The sequence below is a fragment of the Ochotona curzoniae genome, unplaced genomic scaffold (assembly GCF_017591425.1).
Source record: "Ochotona curzoniae isolate NIBS_2020 unplaced genomic scaffold, NIBS_Ocur_1.0 scaffold_4506, whole genome shotgun sequence".
Classification (NCBI taxonomy): domain Eukaryota; kingdom Metazoa; phylum Chordata; class Mammalia; order Lagomorpha; family Ochotonidae; genus Ochotona; species Ochotona curzoniae.
In genome coordinates this window covers 41,408,387-41,426,642 of record NW_024467119.1, presented here as the reverse complement: position 1 = coordinate 41,426,642, position 18,256 = coordinate 41,408,387, and the positions used below count along the sequence as shown (strand labels likewise).

The 18,256-nt window shown below is 41.3% G+C and overlaps 1 protein-coding gene across 1 annotated transcript in view; it reads left to right on the top strand.

The window, feature by feature from the left end:
- Positions 1 to 8,824: 8,824 nt before the first annotated feature.
- TACR3 (tachykinin receptor 3) overlaps positions 8,825 to 18,256 on the top strand; it is a 58,737-nt gene continuing 49,305 nt past the window's right edge. The window contains exon 1 of the mRNA XM_040966972.1: positions 8,825 to 9,378. Coding sequence (XP_040822906.1) covers positions 8,825 to 9,378 — 554 coding nt within the window. The remainder of the gene's footprint in view (positions 9,379 to 18,256) is intronic.

Below are 18,256 nucleotides of genomic sequence, written 5' to 3'. Positions count from 1 at the left end.
AAGGACAATTGCAAGCATGGCTCATAGGCAGCAGAGCTCCTATCTTCTGGTTCTAGATAGCAGGATCATAACCTCCTTAAACAAAAAGCTCAGGACTTCACTGCACCAAGTGCGCAGAGCAGTAACTGTCAGGGTCTGAGGAGACCTAGAGGCAAAGACCCACAGGGCAGCCACAGACTCAGAAGACAGAGCATCAAAATAGAGATAATAGGTAAGGTCTGAAAACAAATGCTTTTTTTCTGTTGGGTTAAAACTTCTCTTATGAAACTGATCCCTTGAGGTCAACATTATGATGTGGCAGTTGAAATTATCATTTGCAATGGCAGCATCCCATAGGGGTGGAGTCCATCACCCAGCTGTTGCAGCTCCAATCCATTTCTTTGATAGTGACCTGAGAAAAACAGCAGAAGACAGCTCAAATGTCTAGGTCCTTTGAGCACATGTTGAACTGGGTGAAGCCCTTGGCTTTGTGCTTTGCCCTGGTTCAGCCCTGGCCACTGCAACAGTCAAGGGAGTGAAGCAGCAGATGGAAGAAATTCTCTCTCTCTCTCTCTCTCTCTCTTTGTGTGTGTGTGTGTGTGTGTGTGTGTGTGTGTGTGTTGGCCTTTTAAACAATGAAAGGTAATAAACATTTGACTTAAAAAAGTAAAATGAAGCATACTGGCTTGTAATTTTTCCTAATCAAAAGGCACAGGACTAAACAGACATGATATAAGGTTGAAAACATATCAAAGGTCCCCTGTAACCAGTCAAAGCAGAAGGAGAGATATGGAACACTTCCCTTCCAGACTTTTAGGATGACTTCTTCTACAATTTGGTTTCAACTATCTTATAAACTGTGAGAGAATAAACATTTTATTTTAAGCCATTTGATTTGTCATACTTATATATTTAGATAATACAGCCCTGAGAATGCAGTGAAAATGTCAAATGTTACTGCTGTAAATATGTCAAGAATGTTAAAGATTCAATGTAACTCTTTGGCTTAACTTGTGGGGCATTAATAAGACAATCAGAAGTATAGTGTTAAGTATTTAGTAACTGAAAGTTGCAATGTGAGCTGAGAAAGTGAGAATATTTAATTTAGCTATTTTGTAATAAATGCTCATTTAGGATTGGACAAAAGAAGAGAGAGAAAGAGGGAGAGAGAGAGACAGAAGTGGTAACTGAGAGGAGACAATATCAAGAAAGAGTCAAAAAAAAAAAATAAATGGGCCCGGCATGGCGGCCTAGTGGCTAAAGTACTCTCCTTGTACATGCCAGTTCTATTCCCTGGGTACCAGTTCTATTCCTTGCAGCCCCGCTTCCCATCCAGCTCCCTGCTTACAGCCTGGGAGAGCAGTGGGGGATGGCCCAAAGCCTTGAGATCCTGCACCTGCATGGGAGAACTGGAGGAATTTCCTAGCACGTGGCTTCAAACAAGCACAGCTCCAGCTGTTGCAGCCACTTTGGAGTGAATCAGTGGACGTAAGATCTTCCTCTGTCTCTCCTCCTCTCTGTATATCTGACTTTCCAATAAAAATAAATAAATCTTAAAAAAATAAAGAAATGCCTGAAAAAATAGTCCAGTGGACTCAAATTGAGATTAACAAGCACATATCTCACGTCTCACTGCCTGGGTTTGATATCCAGTGCCATGTGCTGGTCTACCTTCCAACTAATACAAAATCTGAAACTCAGTGGTGATGGCTCAAATAACCAGGTGCCAGGAACCCACCTAAGAGACCTGACTTGAGTTCTGACCTCTTGGCCTCAGCCTACTCAAGTTCTAGTCACTGGGGACATTTGAACTGACTCCCCTCTCAGCTTTTATCTCTAGCTGTCTATCTCAAATAACAACAGTACTTGCCCTGGCTTAATAACAACTGGTGAAAACATGGCTAAAATTCAAAGAACACTAAGATTCCCACTTATGGTCTTCAATTTTGAATGAATTATAGCCAACATTAATTGCTGAGCCTGAGAAGAAAGATGAAGAAAGCATGAGAGAGTTGAGGGATAAATTAAAACTCTGAAAATAGGAATTGATTGCAGGTCAACAGAGAGAGTGTCTCGTGGAGTACAGTGATTTTCAAGGAGCTCCTGTCTGCACAATTAAACAAAGCTGTGTTGATTGCCAACAATATTCAGCAAGTTGACTACGAGAGTCCAATATACACAGGGTGGGGCTGACCAAAGGAGATTAGCAACTCTGATGAAATAATAAAGAAAAAGTACAAAGCAAGGATCAGAGTGCTAGACTATGGTTATCTGAAACTGACAAGGGAAAAAACATCTTAACATGGTGAGGAAAACTGAACATACTGAAAGTAAAATTGTAAAAAAAAAAAAAAAAAGTAAGTAAAATTGTAGCTCTGTCAAACAGAAGTTTGCTGTCAGACAGAAATCTGGAATTTTGACAACCTCTTCTTCCCAAAAATAACTCCTGCAATAGCCAGCATCAGTATCTAAAATACCACTCTGCAATATCTATTTGCAGAGGCCTGTCCAGAAAAAAGAAATTTTAGTGCAAGACATATCACACTGAGTATCCCTGAGCTGTAACAGATGAAAAAATAATATGGCAAGTATCATTCTTCTACTGTGAACTGTTACCAAATGACTGGAACACTTATGTAATCTTCTAAATATAATGCTTCATAATAAACACTAATTCATTAGGAATAAATAGTAAGCATTCACATAAGCTGGCATAATTATACTACGCACATGCAGTCCAATCAGGCTAGCATGCTTTCTTCTAAAAGCTATCTCATCTTCCGGGTCATCTACCATGCTTGACTCACTTGCTGGCTCCCTCATATACTTGCATGTTGCTACACATTCCTAAGTTTAAATGTCATAGGTTGGGATCATACTCTGTCAGCTCTAGTATTATACCATTTTCTTATCTCCGTGGCTCTTTCCTTCAATGGATCAAGGATAAACAGTTTTGAGTTCTTACACAAAAGCAAAGATGGTGAGGACAAATTAAGAACATAGCTTGGTTAACTCAGACAAGAGCAGGATTCAGAATCGAGCTACAAAAGGAAGGGGAGAGTACCCATCAGATTCTCATAGGAAACTTCATTGTTAGCCATTATCTCCTATACTTTCTTACTTTTCAAAGTATACATATATGATAAGTGTCTGTATGATTTCATTCCGTCCTTACACAGCAATTTTTAAGAGAAGCTGACAGAATCTAGAATCTGCCTACAGTTAAACATTCCATTCTGCCTATACCTTATGTCCTCATTTGGATACCTCTCAAAAATACTACTAGATAGCAGGCTTTCTATCTGATTATTCCCTTGCTACATTCCCAGTGCCTCCGAGGAAGCACATTTCATATACACTTGAAATGGCAGATGGTATGTGGTCACTGACTACTGTACTGGGATCCAGGAGCCTTTAAGTAAGATAGTTCTAAAAAGAAAAGACGTGACCATGACCCGGACCCTCTCTTCCCCTCAAAGGAAGAAATTATAAATCCTTTGCACCACATTACTTCTAACTATCATTATCACCATTCTAACTATCATTATCACCATTATGTGACAGATCATCTCTATTCTGTAAAACCACTGAAGACAGAAGACTTACATTCCATGTTATAAATAAAGCAACAGTGTTCAATGAATATATCACTACACAATTAATTAAACAATCTTATAACTCATTAAGATATCCTTAAATACCAACTACTACATAACTCCTTTTGTAGCTTGAATAAGCAACATATATCATGCATAACTTTTTTTTTCAAATCCCTCCATGTGTCATTAGGGAAAAAAGAAGCTTTCATGTGTCATTCAAGTAATATCAAGATGGCGAATATCAAGAAGGAAGTAATTTGTCAAAACAAAGTTGTTTAAAATCATCAAGCAAATAAGTTGAAATTATATTAACTTTTCCCATGTTTTATTTTTATCAGCCTCTCTGGGAAGAAACAAGAAATAATAACATTTGCAAACTTTCATCTATACATTTCTATTACCAGGTTACCTTGGACTTATCTGCTTACAGTATCCCTTTAATAATCCAAATGCAAACGGGAAAACACCATTCATCTGTCGCCATCCTATTTGTGCAGAAATCACACCAGGGTTTCTGAAAATATATTCTAAAGCAAACTAAAGAATACAGAATGCAGAATGCGTAGCACAAGCCATTTTCTCTTTATGTAACTTACAGTTCCATTTGATCCGAATATGTTTAGGTAAATTGGTGGATGATAGCTAGGAAGGCACCAGCATTTATTGAAGTCAGCTTCCTGCCTGCTGCTGAAAGGAGTTTGTTGAAGTTACATACCCTATAATCACTCGGTAAATTGGAATGTTTTGAAATCTCTGTTTTGAGATGAGGAATCCAAGGTCCAAGCAGTTCAAGGGTATAAGAGTACTCTAAACCATTTGTCAGAAAACAGAATTTAAAATGCTAGCAATGGCACATAACAATTTTTAGATTGTGTATATGAGGAATCACTAGAAAATTCATGGAAATTGATGTTAGGTGCACACAATAAATGGACTTAAAATTTAATGCACCACCTGGGCCTGACATGGTGGCCTAGCGCTTAGGGCCCTAGGCTAGGTTCCTTGCCTTGAACATGCCAGAATCCCATATGGCCACTGGTTCTAATCCCGGCAGCCCCACTTCCCATCCTGCTCCTTGCTTGTGGCCTGGAAAAGAGGCCGAGGAAGGCCCAAAGCTTTGGGACCCTGCTCCCTTGTGGGAGACCAGAAAACCTCCTGGCTTCTGGCTTCAGATCAGAGCAGCTCCGACCATTGCAGCCACTTGGGGAGTGAAACATCAGACAGAAGATCTTCCTCTCTGTCATTTCTCCTCTCTCTATATATATATCTGACTTTGCAATAAAAATAAATAAGCCTTTAAAATTTTTAATGAAAAAAATTTTTAAAAATTTTAATGTACCGGTTATTTAAACGTCCAGCAGCCTCCTGGCAGCTGGTGGGTCTCAGGACGGGGTGTCTCATGCCTGGATCCCAGACAGCCGCCATGGGCACAGCCGCCATGTGCTGAGCTGTCCCCGGGCCTGCGGGGTTCCGGGGGCCGCTTCCTTCCTTCGGGGTGAGTAGACTGAGGGGGAGGCCTCCGGGACTGGGCAGGCCCGGGACCCACCCGCCGCCTTCATGGGGCGGTGAATGGGATTTGGGAGGGGCGCGACCTTGGGCCTGGGTTATTTAAACCTCCCAGCAGCCCCTGGCAGCTGGTGGGTCTCAGGACGGGGCGTCTCATGCCTGGATCCCGGACGGCCGCCATGGGCACATGGTGAGCCGTTCCCTGGGCAGCCAGTGCGCCATTTGGTGCCAGGCTCTGCCTGCTGGCCGCCCGGCCGGGGAGCTCTGGGGATTTGGTTCTTTGAGTTGCTGCTTAATTAGCTCCAGGTTGAACCCATTGTGCTTCTTGGACCTGAAACAGGCAGTAACTCTTCCTTAGCAAAACTTGTAATCACTAATAATGCTGAGCACCAAATACCAGTCACGCAGAAGCTATGGCTTGGGGCTTGTCCTGCACAAGTAGCTCCAACAGCTGGCCAATGTGTCAACTGGTAATGGAACAGAGTAGATTAGGCACGACTGAGCAAACCTTAGCCCACAAGTAAAACTAGAAACCAGGAGGGAGCAGAGGTCATGCCGAGCTAGGCTCTTGTACCTGCTGGTCTGTGGGAGCCTGGGACGCTAAGCCACAGTGTCTAAGGCAGAGGTCAGGACAGGTGAGGGGCTGAGCCAAGCTGAGTCAGAGCATCCATTCGTAGGCATGTGATTTATGGCTGGGAACAGACCTGGTTGGGGAGCAAAGGGGACAACCCTAGCTGGGCTGAGGTTCCCACCAAGAGGCGCGTGGCCTGGAAGGGGGGCTGCGTTCTGATCTGGAAACAGTTGTAGTCTCCCTTGGCACAAGTGTGGACTGGGATTGGATGCACCGAACTGGGCCGGACCCCGACTCCCCCTGGGTGTTCTGGAGGACCAGGGCAGATGTGGGATGGACTAGGCAGGGTCTCAAACCCCTACTGAGCCATGTGTGAGTCATACGTGGGTATGGACAAACCATGGCTGGGCTGAAACATCCAACAGCAAGAACCAGATTGGGTGGAAGGCCAGTCAGGAAAAGCCACAGTTCCTGCTATGACAGGAGGTGGACTGAGTAGGGTTGGCTTATGGACCCACTGGTAAGCGTGAAACCTGGCATTGGGAGAGGTTCTGATGGAGGAGCCTGGGCAACTCCTCTGGCAGCACACAGACCCAGCAGGTAAACGCAAGGAACATGATAGGAAACAGCCCAGAAAAGGCCATGGAAAACTACCCACTGGCATACAATTGGCAGACGTGGGGGCAAGACCAGGCTGAATCTGTCCACATCATCCACTGGCAAATCCAGGCACCAGTGTGGGTCGACCCAGGGTCGGTCGCAACAAAGACTAGTGCACATTATGGAATGCCAAGGTGAGGTTGCCTGTACCAGAAGGGACCGCAGCGCCCAACCAGCCTGAGAACAAGAGAGGAAGTGGGCAGAGCTGGCAGGGGAATAAGGGAGGGTTCCTTTGCAGGACAGCTACTTCCGCAGGAGAGCATGGGCTGGGATGGGGGCAGACCAGACTAGGCAGAGCTACCACACCTGTGTGCCTCATGTGGACTAGATCAGGGAAAAGCCGGGCTGGGCGGATTATTCCTACTGGTGCAAACAAAATTAAAGTGGGCGAGGGTTGTTTGGGCTTAGACGCAGCATCAACTGGAATCTGGGAGTGGGAGAGGCCTGGGAGAGAAATAGTGGGCTCATCCCTCTTGGGTTACCACTCCCACAGGAGGACATAAAACTAAGACAGCTGCTGGGGTGGAATGGGGTGTGGGACAGACTGGATTACTGCTACACTTACTGGCAAACCAGGGTAGGGGGTGGGCCTGGTGGGGGTTATTGTGGGTCGCTCCAACCTAGGCTGCAGCTCCCGCTGGTTTATGTGAGGGCCAAGTATGTGCTGGGCAGAGCCAGGCTGGACTGCAACACCCATTGGTTCCAGTGGAAGTCGGGAGTGAAAACAGAACCAACCCAGCAATTGCAACCACCAGCTGATTGGAGCGATGGACGGTGCCAGGCCCTGTACTGGTTAGCACATACAAGAAGTTTCTTTGGAGATCTTCCTAATCTAAATGCTGGACTCAGAACCCTAACGAAGAAAAGAGAGAAGACAGAACAGGTCAACCAACCATCTCAGCTATGATGAACTATGTCAATCAGTGGATTTTTCAAAGATCTCATAGTGCTTGGAGTGGCAAGATTGACAGTGATTCATAACTATGGCGATATCAAAACCACTTGAACAAGAACCTCAGAGCATGCCCTACATCCGGGACCTGGGGAGGGTGGGAAATTGGGTGGGCTTCTCCCTTAAATACCCCCCTTTAAATATAAAAAAAAATTTAATGTACCAAACATAACTTTGTAATTATTTTTTTTCACAAACTTTCTGAAATACCCCATATTTGGGAGATTGCTAAAATTTCGTTTAATTCGGAATCTCCACACATTGGCCAAGGGAAGGGCTTTTCCACTCCAGAACCCCTTGGTAACTGCCTTGAGGACCATCTCAGCACTCACTTCATCCAGCTGGAGCATCACCGAAGTGCTGCTGGTCACCTGCCCTGAGAAAGGCCTGGGAAGTCAGGCCTGCCTGCTGCCTCTGGGAATCTCAGGTTACCATTGCACCAGCCCACACCCTCACCCTCAATCCCTAAAAAGGAAGGCAGCAAACATCCAAAGTTGCAGAACCTTGTGTAGGTATTTGCATTGTCCAGAGGTTTCATTAAAGGAAAAGAGGTGTGAGTCTCTTGGTGTCTCTCTCTCTCATACACACATAGACATGCACACACACTCAAATTTCACATCTGAGATTTGTGAGTTGCCCTTAGTGTGTTGCCTTTTCCAAGCTGAGGGAATCCTCCAAGCTTAAGATCACCTTGTTTCTGAGAGGAATAGGGGCGGAAAGGACAAGTGTCTGGTGATAGACATGAGAAGAACAGAAGAAATGGGTCGGAGAAAAGAAAAAGGACTCCTGACCCGAGAAAATAAACACAGGAGTAACGTCTGAGTAAAACTCCAAAATATAGTGACACCCGAGTATCTAAGTGGATGGTCACCCCCCGCCCCCCGCACCACCTGACCTCCTGCCTTGTCTCCCAAGAAATGTTCAATTGGTTCGGAAAAGAACAACCCGCCCCCGGTGTCTGAAAGCACCGGCTTCTGCAAAATATCCTGAAGTTAAAGGGAGAAAACGGTCTTGTAAAGATTGTAATTGCAGCTGAGGAAGTGCCGCCATCCCCAGCGCGTCTGCTCTCAGAACGCCAGTAACTAAGCGCTGGCAGCGGATCCGAAGGGCAGCAGGAGGAGTGTAGCGCCCTGGTGGCAGGCAGAGGGGTGCCGCTGTTCAGCTCCCCACAGCATCACTGAAGCAGGAGGCTCCAGACTATAAAGAGCGCCGCCGCAGGATCCTCAGTAGTCCAGAAGACGCCTAGCAGCTTCTCCCAGCTCGCTCCTCACACCCACGGCCCTGAGAGCATCCCCAGATTTCCTCCAAAGCACCTTGTCCTTGATTCTGCTGGAGCGCAAACTCCTCGGATAAAGTGCAACTTCGTGCCTCTCACCACCTGCTGGCTTAAAGCAAGGCTTTTAAAAGCAAGGGCTGTGAGATTTTAGGCACTGCTCATTTCAGGCGGGGCTGAAAGCTGCCTGTCCCCAAAGTGACAGAGTGCAGAGAACTTAGAGCGCTTTGACTAGTGCTGGCGGCGAGGGAGCGGGGAAAGTGCGGGGCTGCCGGCCAGCAGCGATGGATTCTCTTCCCACAGCAGACACCTGGACCGTCAGCGCGGGAGGTGTGGGCTCCGACGGTGGGAACCTGAGTGCTGCGCTGGGAGCCGGGGCGGCCACGGAGGCGCTGGGGGCTGAATGGCTGCAGTTGCTAACGCAAGCCGGCAACCTGTCCTCGTTTTCACCCTCTTTGGTGCCCGGACTGCCTACGGTTTCCCCTGCTCTGTCGCAGCCCCGGGCCAACCTCACCAACCAGTTCGTGCAGCCCTCCTGGCGCATTGCGCTGTGGTCCCTGGCGTATGGTGTGGTGGTGGCCGTGGCCGTCTTTGGCAATCTCATTGTCATCTGGATCATCCTGGCCCATAAGCGCATGAGGACTGTCACCAACTACTTCCTCGTCAACTTGGCTTTCTCCGACGCCTCTATGGCCGCTTTCAACACCTTGGTCAACTTCATTTACGCGCTTCACAGCGAGTGGTACTTTGGGGCCAACTACTGCCGCTTCCAGAACTTCTTTCCTATCACAGCCGTGTTCGCCAGCATCTACTCTATGACGGCCATTGCGGTAGACAGGTGAGGAGGAGGTAAGGGAGGTGGGATGGGACGAGGCTGAGTGATGGGATAGGGCTACCCTAAAGCGTTTGTAGCTCTCCAGTTGCCAAACCAGTTTCTGCCTCCCCGGCTTTCCCCACTCACCCCTATATACTAAAGTGTGTCTGAAGGTAGAAAACAAGGCAAATGTGTGTATATGAAAATCCAGCATCCAAACAAGACAGAAACTTTAATCCTTGCACTCTTTAAGGATGAGCTCTGTAAAACGTACTCTGCGGTAACTCTGCTGGCTGAGAAATGGGCTGCATGTCCCGGAGTCCCTCTCTTGCTGCCCTCCTCCGTTTGTTCCATCTGCTGACCCTCATCCCCAATGACCCCTATTTCCCTCGCGGGATCCTAAGGCTATCCTGCTGTTTCCTGCACTCTTGGAGGTCTGTCAGAGACACCAGGATCCTTGCAAATGATTGCTGTTGACAGCAGTCTCAGCTATGTCTCAGCTTAATTTCACTTCCAGGGTTTGGTGGAGCCTGTGAGGTGGGCAGGCCTTGTGCCTGGATGTGTGTGTATTAGAAACAAAATCATTATAACAGCTGCTTTAGATTTACGATCTAATTTTTAAGTGCTCCCCATCAACAGAGGGGATTCTGAGATGCTTTATCAATTAAGATAAACGAAATGGACTTCAAACACGTGTTCCCGTATCTAATTGTTTAAAAATTCTCATCTAATTGTTTAAAAATTCTGTGTGTGTGTGTGTGTGTGTGTGTGTGTGTGTGTGTGTGTGTGTGTGTGTGTGTGTGTACTGTCATGGAATGTGCATACCTACAGAAAGAAAATGGTGACTTCTTCCCTAGGACTGAATCTGTGCTTCACCTGAACGGTGTGGTAAAGAAAGCACATAAGTTGAACCCAGGCTCCGGTTTGTTTTTGCCAGCTGCATGCACAGGGGCTCAAGCCACTTTAACCTTAGATCAGTATGTTACCATCTGTTAAAAGGTTTTTCTTTTTTTTTTTTGCTTATTTGTTTTTACACTTAACAAGCCTAGTTTATAAAAAGGCTAAATATTCTTATTATTTGCAGCTATGAGAGGAAACAGGTTATATCCAACAGTTCAACCCATCGTTTACTATTTTGAATTAGTGAACATGATGATATCAATAAATCTATACAAGCTGTTTCACATGCCATTCCAGAGGGTTAAATTGAGAGACCAGTAGTGAAATACAACCCAGAAGGATAAGAAAGTCTTACTTTGTAAAGCTTCTATAGTTACAAGTAATATCTTTCACCTTCATCTCGGATTTTACACACACACACACACACACACACACCTCTTCATTTCTGCTAGGGAGAGAAGTGCAAAGAATGAGTGAATGTAGCCCAAGTTGAGGGACAGGTAAAATTGCCTCTAATCTTGTCCCACCAAGACAGAAGGGAATATTCTTTTAGTTTAAAAAGCTTCCTTCTTTAATTTGTTATGCTTTCTTTTTAAGTAGGTGATTTTTTAATGTGATTGGGAGAGGTGTGAACATATAATGATGTGAAAATGCATACAATCTTCTTGAAATGTTATATTGAGATATAAAATTTGATAAATCTTGCTGCATCTGAGACTGGTACTTCAAGTCTGTGGGGCAAACAAGGTTATTTTTTCAATTTCTTTTGCCAATATTTCTGAATTGGGCTTGGTGTGAACTAACAAGATTATGCTATTGCATTACACTCACTGATTTGAAAGCAATGTATGTATTTATTTTTCGTCTTTGTTAGTAAATTCTATCACTAAATCTATACAGAATTCATAGATTAAATGAAATCTTAAATGTGTTATAAAATAGTTGAAAAATCCAAGGCATATTTTTCCATACTGAAAATCTCAAACTATTTAAAGGAATGGAACATAAGTTGATTAAAGAAATGGAAGATGCAAAAAAATCTTATTTAAAATAATTCTTAAAATACACCGCCATAAAAATACATACATAATCCTCAGTAGTTGACTATCCCATAAAGATTTCTGTGTTGGCTTCTTGTCAAACAAGGGGTAGAAAACACTGCCCCGGTGATATTTGCAGTCATTTTTTGGTTAAGATTTCAAAGCTTATATCTCAAAAAGTTCAAGAGAATCAATGATGCTTTCTGTTGTAGTTGCAAGACTTAATTGCCTCATTTATCTGAGAACATAGGCAATAATATCCTCTCAGAAATTAGTTAACTTATGCAATTAATTCTTTATTGAAATAATTATAAAGGTTGAACAGCTCCTAAACAATTCTCACTGAAAAATGAATGCATTATTATATTGCAATGTGAACTCCATAGTTCATAACTGAGAGGATATGTTCTTCCCATTTAATATGAACTAGACATGTCATTCCAGCCTGAGTGGAAACAAGGTCAGGAACTCTCTCTATTCCTAAAGTCCCTGCTGAACTGTTTTTTTGATGGCCAAACGTCTATCGTTCAGCTCTAAATATTTCCCTGTTGCTTAAAAAGCACTCATCAGTCACCACTCCTTCCACCCATCTCCACATGTAGTGGATCAGTAGTTGAGCAGCTGGGACTCTAATATGTACCCATATGGGTCGCCTGTATTGTGCAAAGAAACTTAACCCCTTATGCCACAAAATCAGCCCCAAAAATGATTACTGAAAGGAATATTTCACTGAACTAAGGTACAAAAATTAGACAAATAAAAAGTAAGTGAACATGCTACTCATTAATTTCCTTAGGGACATGCTTTATGCATTTTAAAAAATATTTATTCTGCCCAACTTTGACACTTTGAAATTAACAGGTATAAAACCTACCTAAACAGACTAGTTTTCCAGTTGCATGCAGTACAGCTAAGATGTAGATCACTGCTGTCCATGCAAGACCCCACCCATGTAAAAAAACAATTAGGAGGCCTGCACTGTGGTGTACTTGCTAAAGCAATCTCCAGTATCTATTAAATCTCTACAAATGTTTTTTGAAACTCATTGTAAACCAATAAAAAAGTCATGCAAAATATTACCTTAATTTCCTAACATTACTAAAGATATTGATAAAATTTAGTGTTGCTATAAATATTGTAGATGTAAGAAAATTGGCAAAATATGTCTTTAATTTGAATATCCTGAGCCAGTCTCATTCCTCTGTACTCTAGAAGCCATCACTGTTTATGCAATTAGAATTCTTTATTAGTGTGACTGACATACTTGACACCATTTAGCCAAGATGATGAATCTGATCGGTGAGTCCAATCCAGGATGAGTTCCTCTTCCTCTTTAAATTACTTTGAAATATTCACTAAACTATGCACTGGGAAACATTTCTTTCAGGAAACTTGTTATTAAGTTTCCGTTCTATCTAAATTTGCAGTTCTTATTCAAAGATTTAAAATCTCAATTGCATACCCTAAAAATTACTGCTCTAATGAGCTGTGGGATTTCTACTAAAATTACAGCAGAAATTCTTACAAAATGAATCATGAGTTCATGGTAAAAGCAACAAATATATACTGAGTGGATGAAACAAAAGTTCATAAAAGGGAAATGTAGAAATGGATACTTTCCTTACAAGACTATGAAGCCTATAGTTAATATTGAACTTATATTAATCACAGTTGGGAAAGTATGTCATAAAAGAATTGTTGCTGTGTTTAGTATGTTTAAAGTTAACAAATTCTTAATACAGCACATTATCATATATTGAGAGAAATATTTAACTTCATCATAAAAAGAAGACAAAGTTCGCAAAAAGGGGGGATCTACCAAGAATCAAACCACCAGCTGTTTATCATCTGTATTTTCATTTATTCATCTGCTTGCTCTTTAAATTGCTCAGATCTGAGACCCTGTTCCTGATCCAGTAGATCCAGTGAATGCCTTAATTATTAATGTCCTGAAATTCATCTTGGTTCCATCTGGGCTTCTGTTTCTCGGTTGTGTTTGAGTCTCTCCCAGAATGTAATGTTTAAATACATGGGTTCTTCCATGTTCAATTCTTGACTTAATCTTTTTATTTATTTGTTTTCTTTCCCAAGTAACATCCATTCCTGTGGCTTATGGTATGGAAATAAGACAATACCAAAAAGACATTCCCAGATATACAACATACCCAGATATTAATTTTTATCACTTATATGGCTTACAAATATTTTCTCCTATTTTGTTGATTGCCTCTTTTTAACTGTTTCCTTTGCAGTGCAGAACCTTCTTGACTTCATGTAATCTCATTTGTCTATTTTGCTTTAGTTATCTGTTTCTATTTTTTTTTTCTGATAAGTCTCTGCCTACACCTATGCTTTGTTAAGTTTCTTGATGATTTCCTCTAATAACTATATGGTATAAGGCAATTGATTTAGACACTGGATCCATTTTGTGTTTGTTTTTGTATAAAGCATAAGATAGAGGTCCATTTCATACTTTGCACATAGATCCCATTTTCCCAGCACCATTTGCTGAAGTGCCTGTTCTTTCACCAGGATTGATTTTGGCTCATGTGAAACATTAGTTGGGTGTAGGTGCATGGATTCATGCCTCAGGTTTTTACTGGGTTCTATTGGCCTATGTTTGTGCTATTTGGATTATAAGCACTGTGTAGTATGTCTTAAAGTCTAGTATTGTGGTGCCACAATATTTGTTGTTGTTGTTTAATATTGCTTTAGTCATCTGGGATCTGTTGTGTTTCCATGTAAATTTTAGCATTGACTTCTAATTCTGAGAAAAATGTTAATATTTTTATTGGTATCCCATGGAATGTAAGTTGCTTTTGGTAGTATGGACAGTTTGATGATATTAATCCTTCCAATCCGTAAATGTGAAAATTTCTCTATTTTTTAGTATCTTCTTTCTTTAATGTTTTATAGTTTTTATTGTAGAGATTTTCTTACCTCCTTGATTAAATTTGTTCCAAGGTCTTTAAATGATGTAGCTATTATGAAAGAGACCGATCACAGAGGTTGTTTTAAAATTAAAATGACTTAAATTTGGGATATTGATTTTATATTTTGCACCTTATCAAACTCTTTTATGAATATCATTTATAAGGCTGAATGAGTGGTGACAAATTGTTTCAATTTCTTCTTGTTTTGAGAGGTTTTTATTTCACCTTCAATAATTAATGAGAGCTGTGTTGACAGTTTCCTTACAAGTTGGACTCTTTCCATTCTTTCCTAGACTGTAGGATTTCTGAGGAGGGATCAGCTGAAAGCTTTATTTAGGAAATTCTGAAAGTAATCTGGTGTTTCCCTCATGAAAATTTCAGAATCTTTTCTATATAATTACTATTGAAAGTTTAATTACACTGTCTCATGGTGAAGATCATTTCTGATCATATGTAGTAGGAATTCTATCCACATCCTATCTCTAAATTAAGGATGTTTTCTGCAATTTTGCTCTAAAAAGACTTTTTAATCAGCTCTTTTTCCACAACTTAAGGAACTCCCAAGGCATATATGTTAGGAACTCCCAAGGCATACTAATTTGATGGTATCCCATAAATCTTAAACACTGTTGTAAGTTTTCCTCTTATTTTGTCTTAGATACATCTAAGGCCTTGTCTTGCCTCAGAGATCTCATCTTGTGGCTTTCTACGGTATTTCTATTTGACACAAAGTGTTCTCTACTTCTAATATTTCAGTTTGGTTTCTTTTTAATATCTTAATTCCTCATCAAGTTTTATATTCACATTGTGTATCAATTTCTTTAGCTCATGAATTTGTTTCTCTGTGATTCTGAGTAAACTTACAATCATTTTTAAATTCTTTTCAGGTATCACATCAATCGCTTCATCTTCATAGTCTACTATTAAACTGTGTTTTGTAACTTTTGGGGAATCCTGCTGTGCTCCTTGTTCTTGTATTTCTGCAATTCTTTTTAGGTGTTTTTGGAAACACTTGCTCATTTTCTATTCTTATGACTGCTGTCTTTGGTATATGCTTCTGTGTCTGCTCCTTCAGGGGATGTCTAGATGTGTGTTCGGGGTAGGGCCAGGGAACTCGGGCATGGGGTGAGAATTCAGAGTAACACCCAACTTGAACATATTGCATCTCCATTGTCTGCAGCAAGGAGTGTATGCTCATGCCTTTGGGTATAATGACAGCCCCAATGACTTTCTCCAAGGTGATCAGTGCCCACAGTATGTTCATGAACCACACAGAGAATCTCTGGGATCTTCAGTGTGAACATGGACAACTCTACAATTGCCCACCACAGAAGCCAAAGTAATTGGCTCAGAGACCTAGCTACAACCCACACTCTGTCACCCATGCAGTCACAGAATTCTCATAGTCATAGTGCAGAGAACCATGTTCAGCCCCACAAGGCTGTCTGGAGAGACCAGACATTGCCAGAGCCCCTGGCTGAGGATGATCCACATTGGCAGCTGGAGCTCCAGAGCATGTGACAGGCTAGGAGTACCTCTTGTCCTCTGCAGGTGCCCTGCCCTCTGCCAACCCTTCAGGCCAGACTCAAGTCATGTGTGTGCAAGAGCTGCTGCAGCTTCTTGTAACACTGTGGTATCATTTTCTCCCTGCTGGTTGTTGTGTGCACTAGAGGTGAGAAGAGGAAAGAAATATGTGCCTTCTTTAACATGATTAGCTGGTTAACTGTGTCCACCCTGGGGCTACAGGCCAGACTCAAAGTCTGATGACTAGCAAGATTCTCCATCAAGCCTTATCACCAGTGACACATGCTGTGGCAGTCTGCTCTCACCTCACTCTAAAGCAGGCATCTTTTCCAACCCCAGGCTGAGGGACTCACAAGTACTGTCCCAGCTTGCTAATGCATGTTTGTGCTGTCCATGCTGCTCCATGGTTCCTCTTTTCTTTCTGTAGAATTTCTACTGCAAACCTCCCTACATCTTCCTGGACATGTCCTTCTTTTGCTTTCTTTCTATTATCTTCTCCAAGTCAAAATTATCACAACTGTTTGTTATTCAGCCATCTTGGAACTCCTCCTGTGTATCACTTTTAAGTTAACTAATGTTTTCTTTTTTGGCCTAATTGACTTTTGTCTGGATTATGAAAGACAAAGAATTTATGATACTTAATAGAAAAATATAAATGGAAAATTAACGTGAAAAAATATGTTAGTAAATATAAATATATAAAGGCTGGGTATTATCATATATCTTTATATATAAATATAGAACAAGATAAAAAAAATCCCATAACTTCTAAAAGTTGGATTTGTAATAAACCTCTACACTTCTGAATAACCACAAAACAAAATTGGTTTACATCTTCCATAACAATAGTATAAACACATTTCTTAACTGCTAAATAATTACTAGAAATAGAATTTCAAAGAATTCAGGAAATAATTAAACAGTATCCCCAACGACATTGTAATAAGTGCAAAAATCAGCTTCCTGTTAATTATTCGTTTAGTGTTGCTCCAAATAGCCAAAGGCATGGTGTCAATGAAATTTTTAAGGCATTAAGCCTGTGTATGAGCATGGTTCACAAATTATCTAGTTTGATCCGAGGGTATGATCACTATTTTAAGCTATGAAAACAGCAGTTTCATAAAATTATCCACTTCAATGGATTCTATCTCCATCAATTTTAGTAAGTAAAAAGTAATATCATCATGTCACTTATAATTTATTTAGTAATCTGGGCTTTCAGTTTGTTATGTTCAGTGTAGCAGACATAAGTATATCAAAGGAGGGGGGAAAAATCTAAGGACAAAATCAAACTTGCCTTCTTGGGATTCAGTCCTTCTTCATATGCCTTGAGCTTGGATCATACATCACCATCAATGGGGTTTCCTCATAATACAGTAGATAAATGTTATAGGAGACTGTGGCACCCCTGCTTTATCACAGACAGAACCTGAATGCCCAAACTCAGTAGGCTCACTAACGCATGAGGGATATTTAATGATTGGACCAATAGTTGATGTGATTATATGCATGCAATTATATATGCATATGCATGCACATATTGTGTAGGTGTGCTTTCTTCAAAATGGTGAGGTTTAGTATTCTTTTATACTTTTTAATTACCTGCAATAGAATGTAATCCTGTTACATGTAACAAAAGAACTCCAAACATTAAATTTGCACATTATCGTAACCATCATCAACATCTCTGAAACTTTAATATTTGAAGTTATTCAAAGATTATGTTTTGGTGCACATAGTTAAAAAGGAAGAAAAGAAAACACTCATTTGTGTCTGTCCAGGCTGCTCCACTTCCCATCCCTTTCCCTGCTTGTGTCCTGGAGAAACAGTAGAGGGTGATCCAAAGTCTTGGCACCCTGGACCTGTGTAAGAGACCAGGAGGAAAATTCTGGATCCAGCCTTTTAACTGGCTCAGCTCCAGTGATTGTGGCCATTTGGGGAATGAACCAGAGGTGAAATATCTTTCTCTCTGCTTTGCCATCTCTATATAAATCTGTATTTTCCAATAAAATAAATAAATATTTTAAAAGATTTGTCTTTCTTTAAAAACATAAATTACAAAAAAATCAGAGGGAATAGTATGCAAGATTTAATCATTTCTTCTCAAGTAGAGTGTTTATCAAGAAAAATCTCAGTATTTATTCATTTGGTATGCCCTTTGTAACATTTATCACGTTTAAGTTTCACAATTTGGTTGAGATTATTCAGTTATCCATCCACTTAACAAAGTGCTGTGAAGGCCGTTTTTACTCACTATCACTACCACATGTTGTCTACCATAATAGGATCTCAATGTTTCCTGAAAAAATGAATAGTGAATCAGGTTAGAAATTACAAAAATGCCATCCTGAAATTTAATCATTTCTATTTTCACTAAAATATCTTTTTTCTCCCTAATATATTGTTATTATCTTTTCCAAGTCACAGTTCCCAACTTGTTAAAAAGCTGTACACTAAAAGCCAAATCTAAGATTGTTTTTAGAGCCTCAACTGTTGCATTCTATA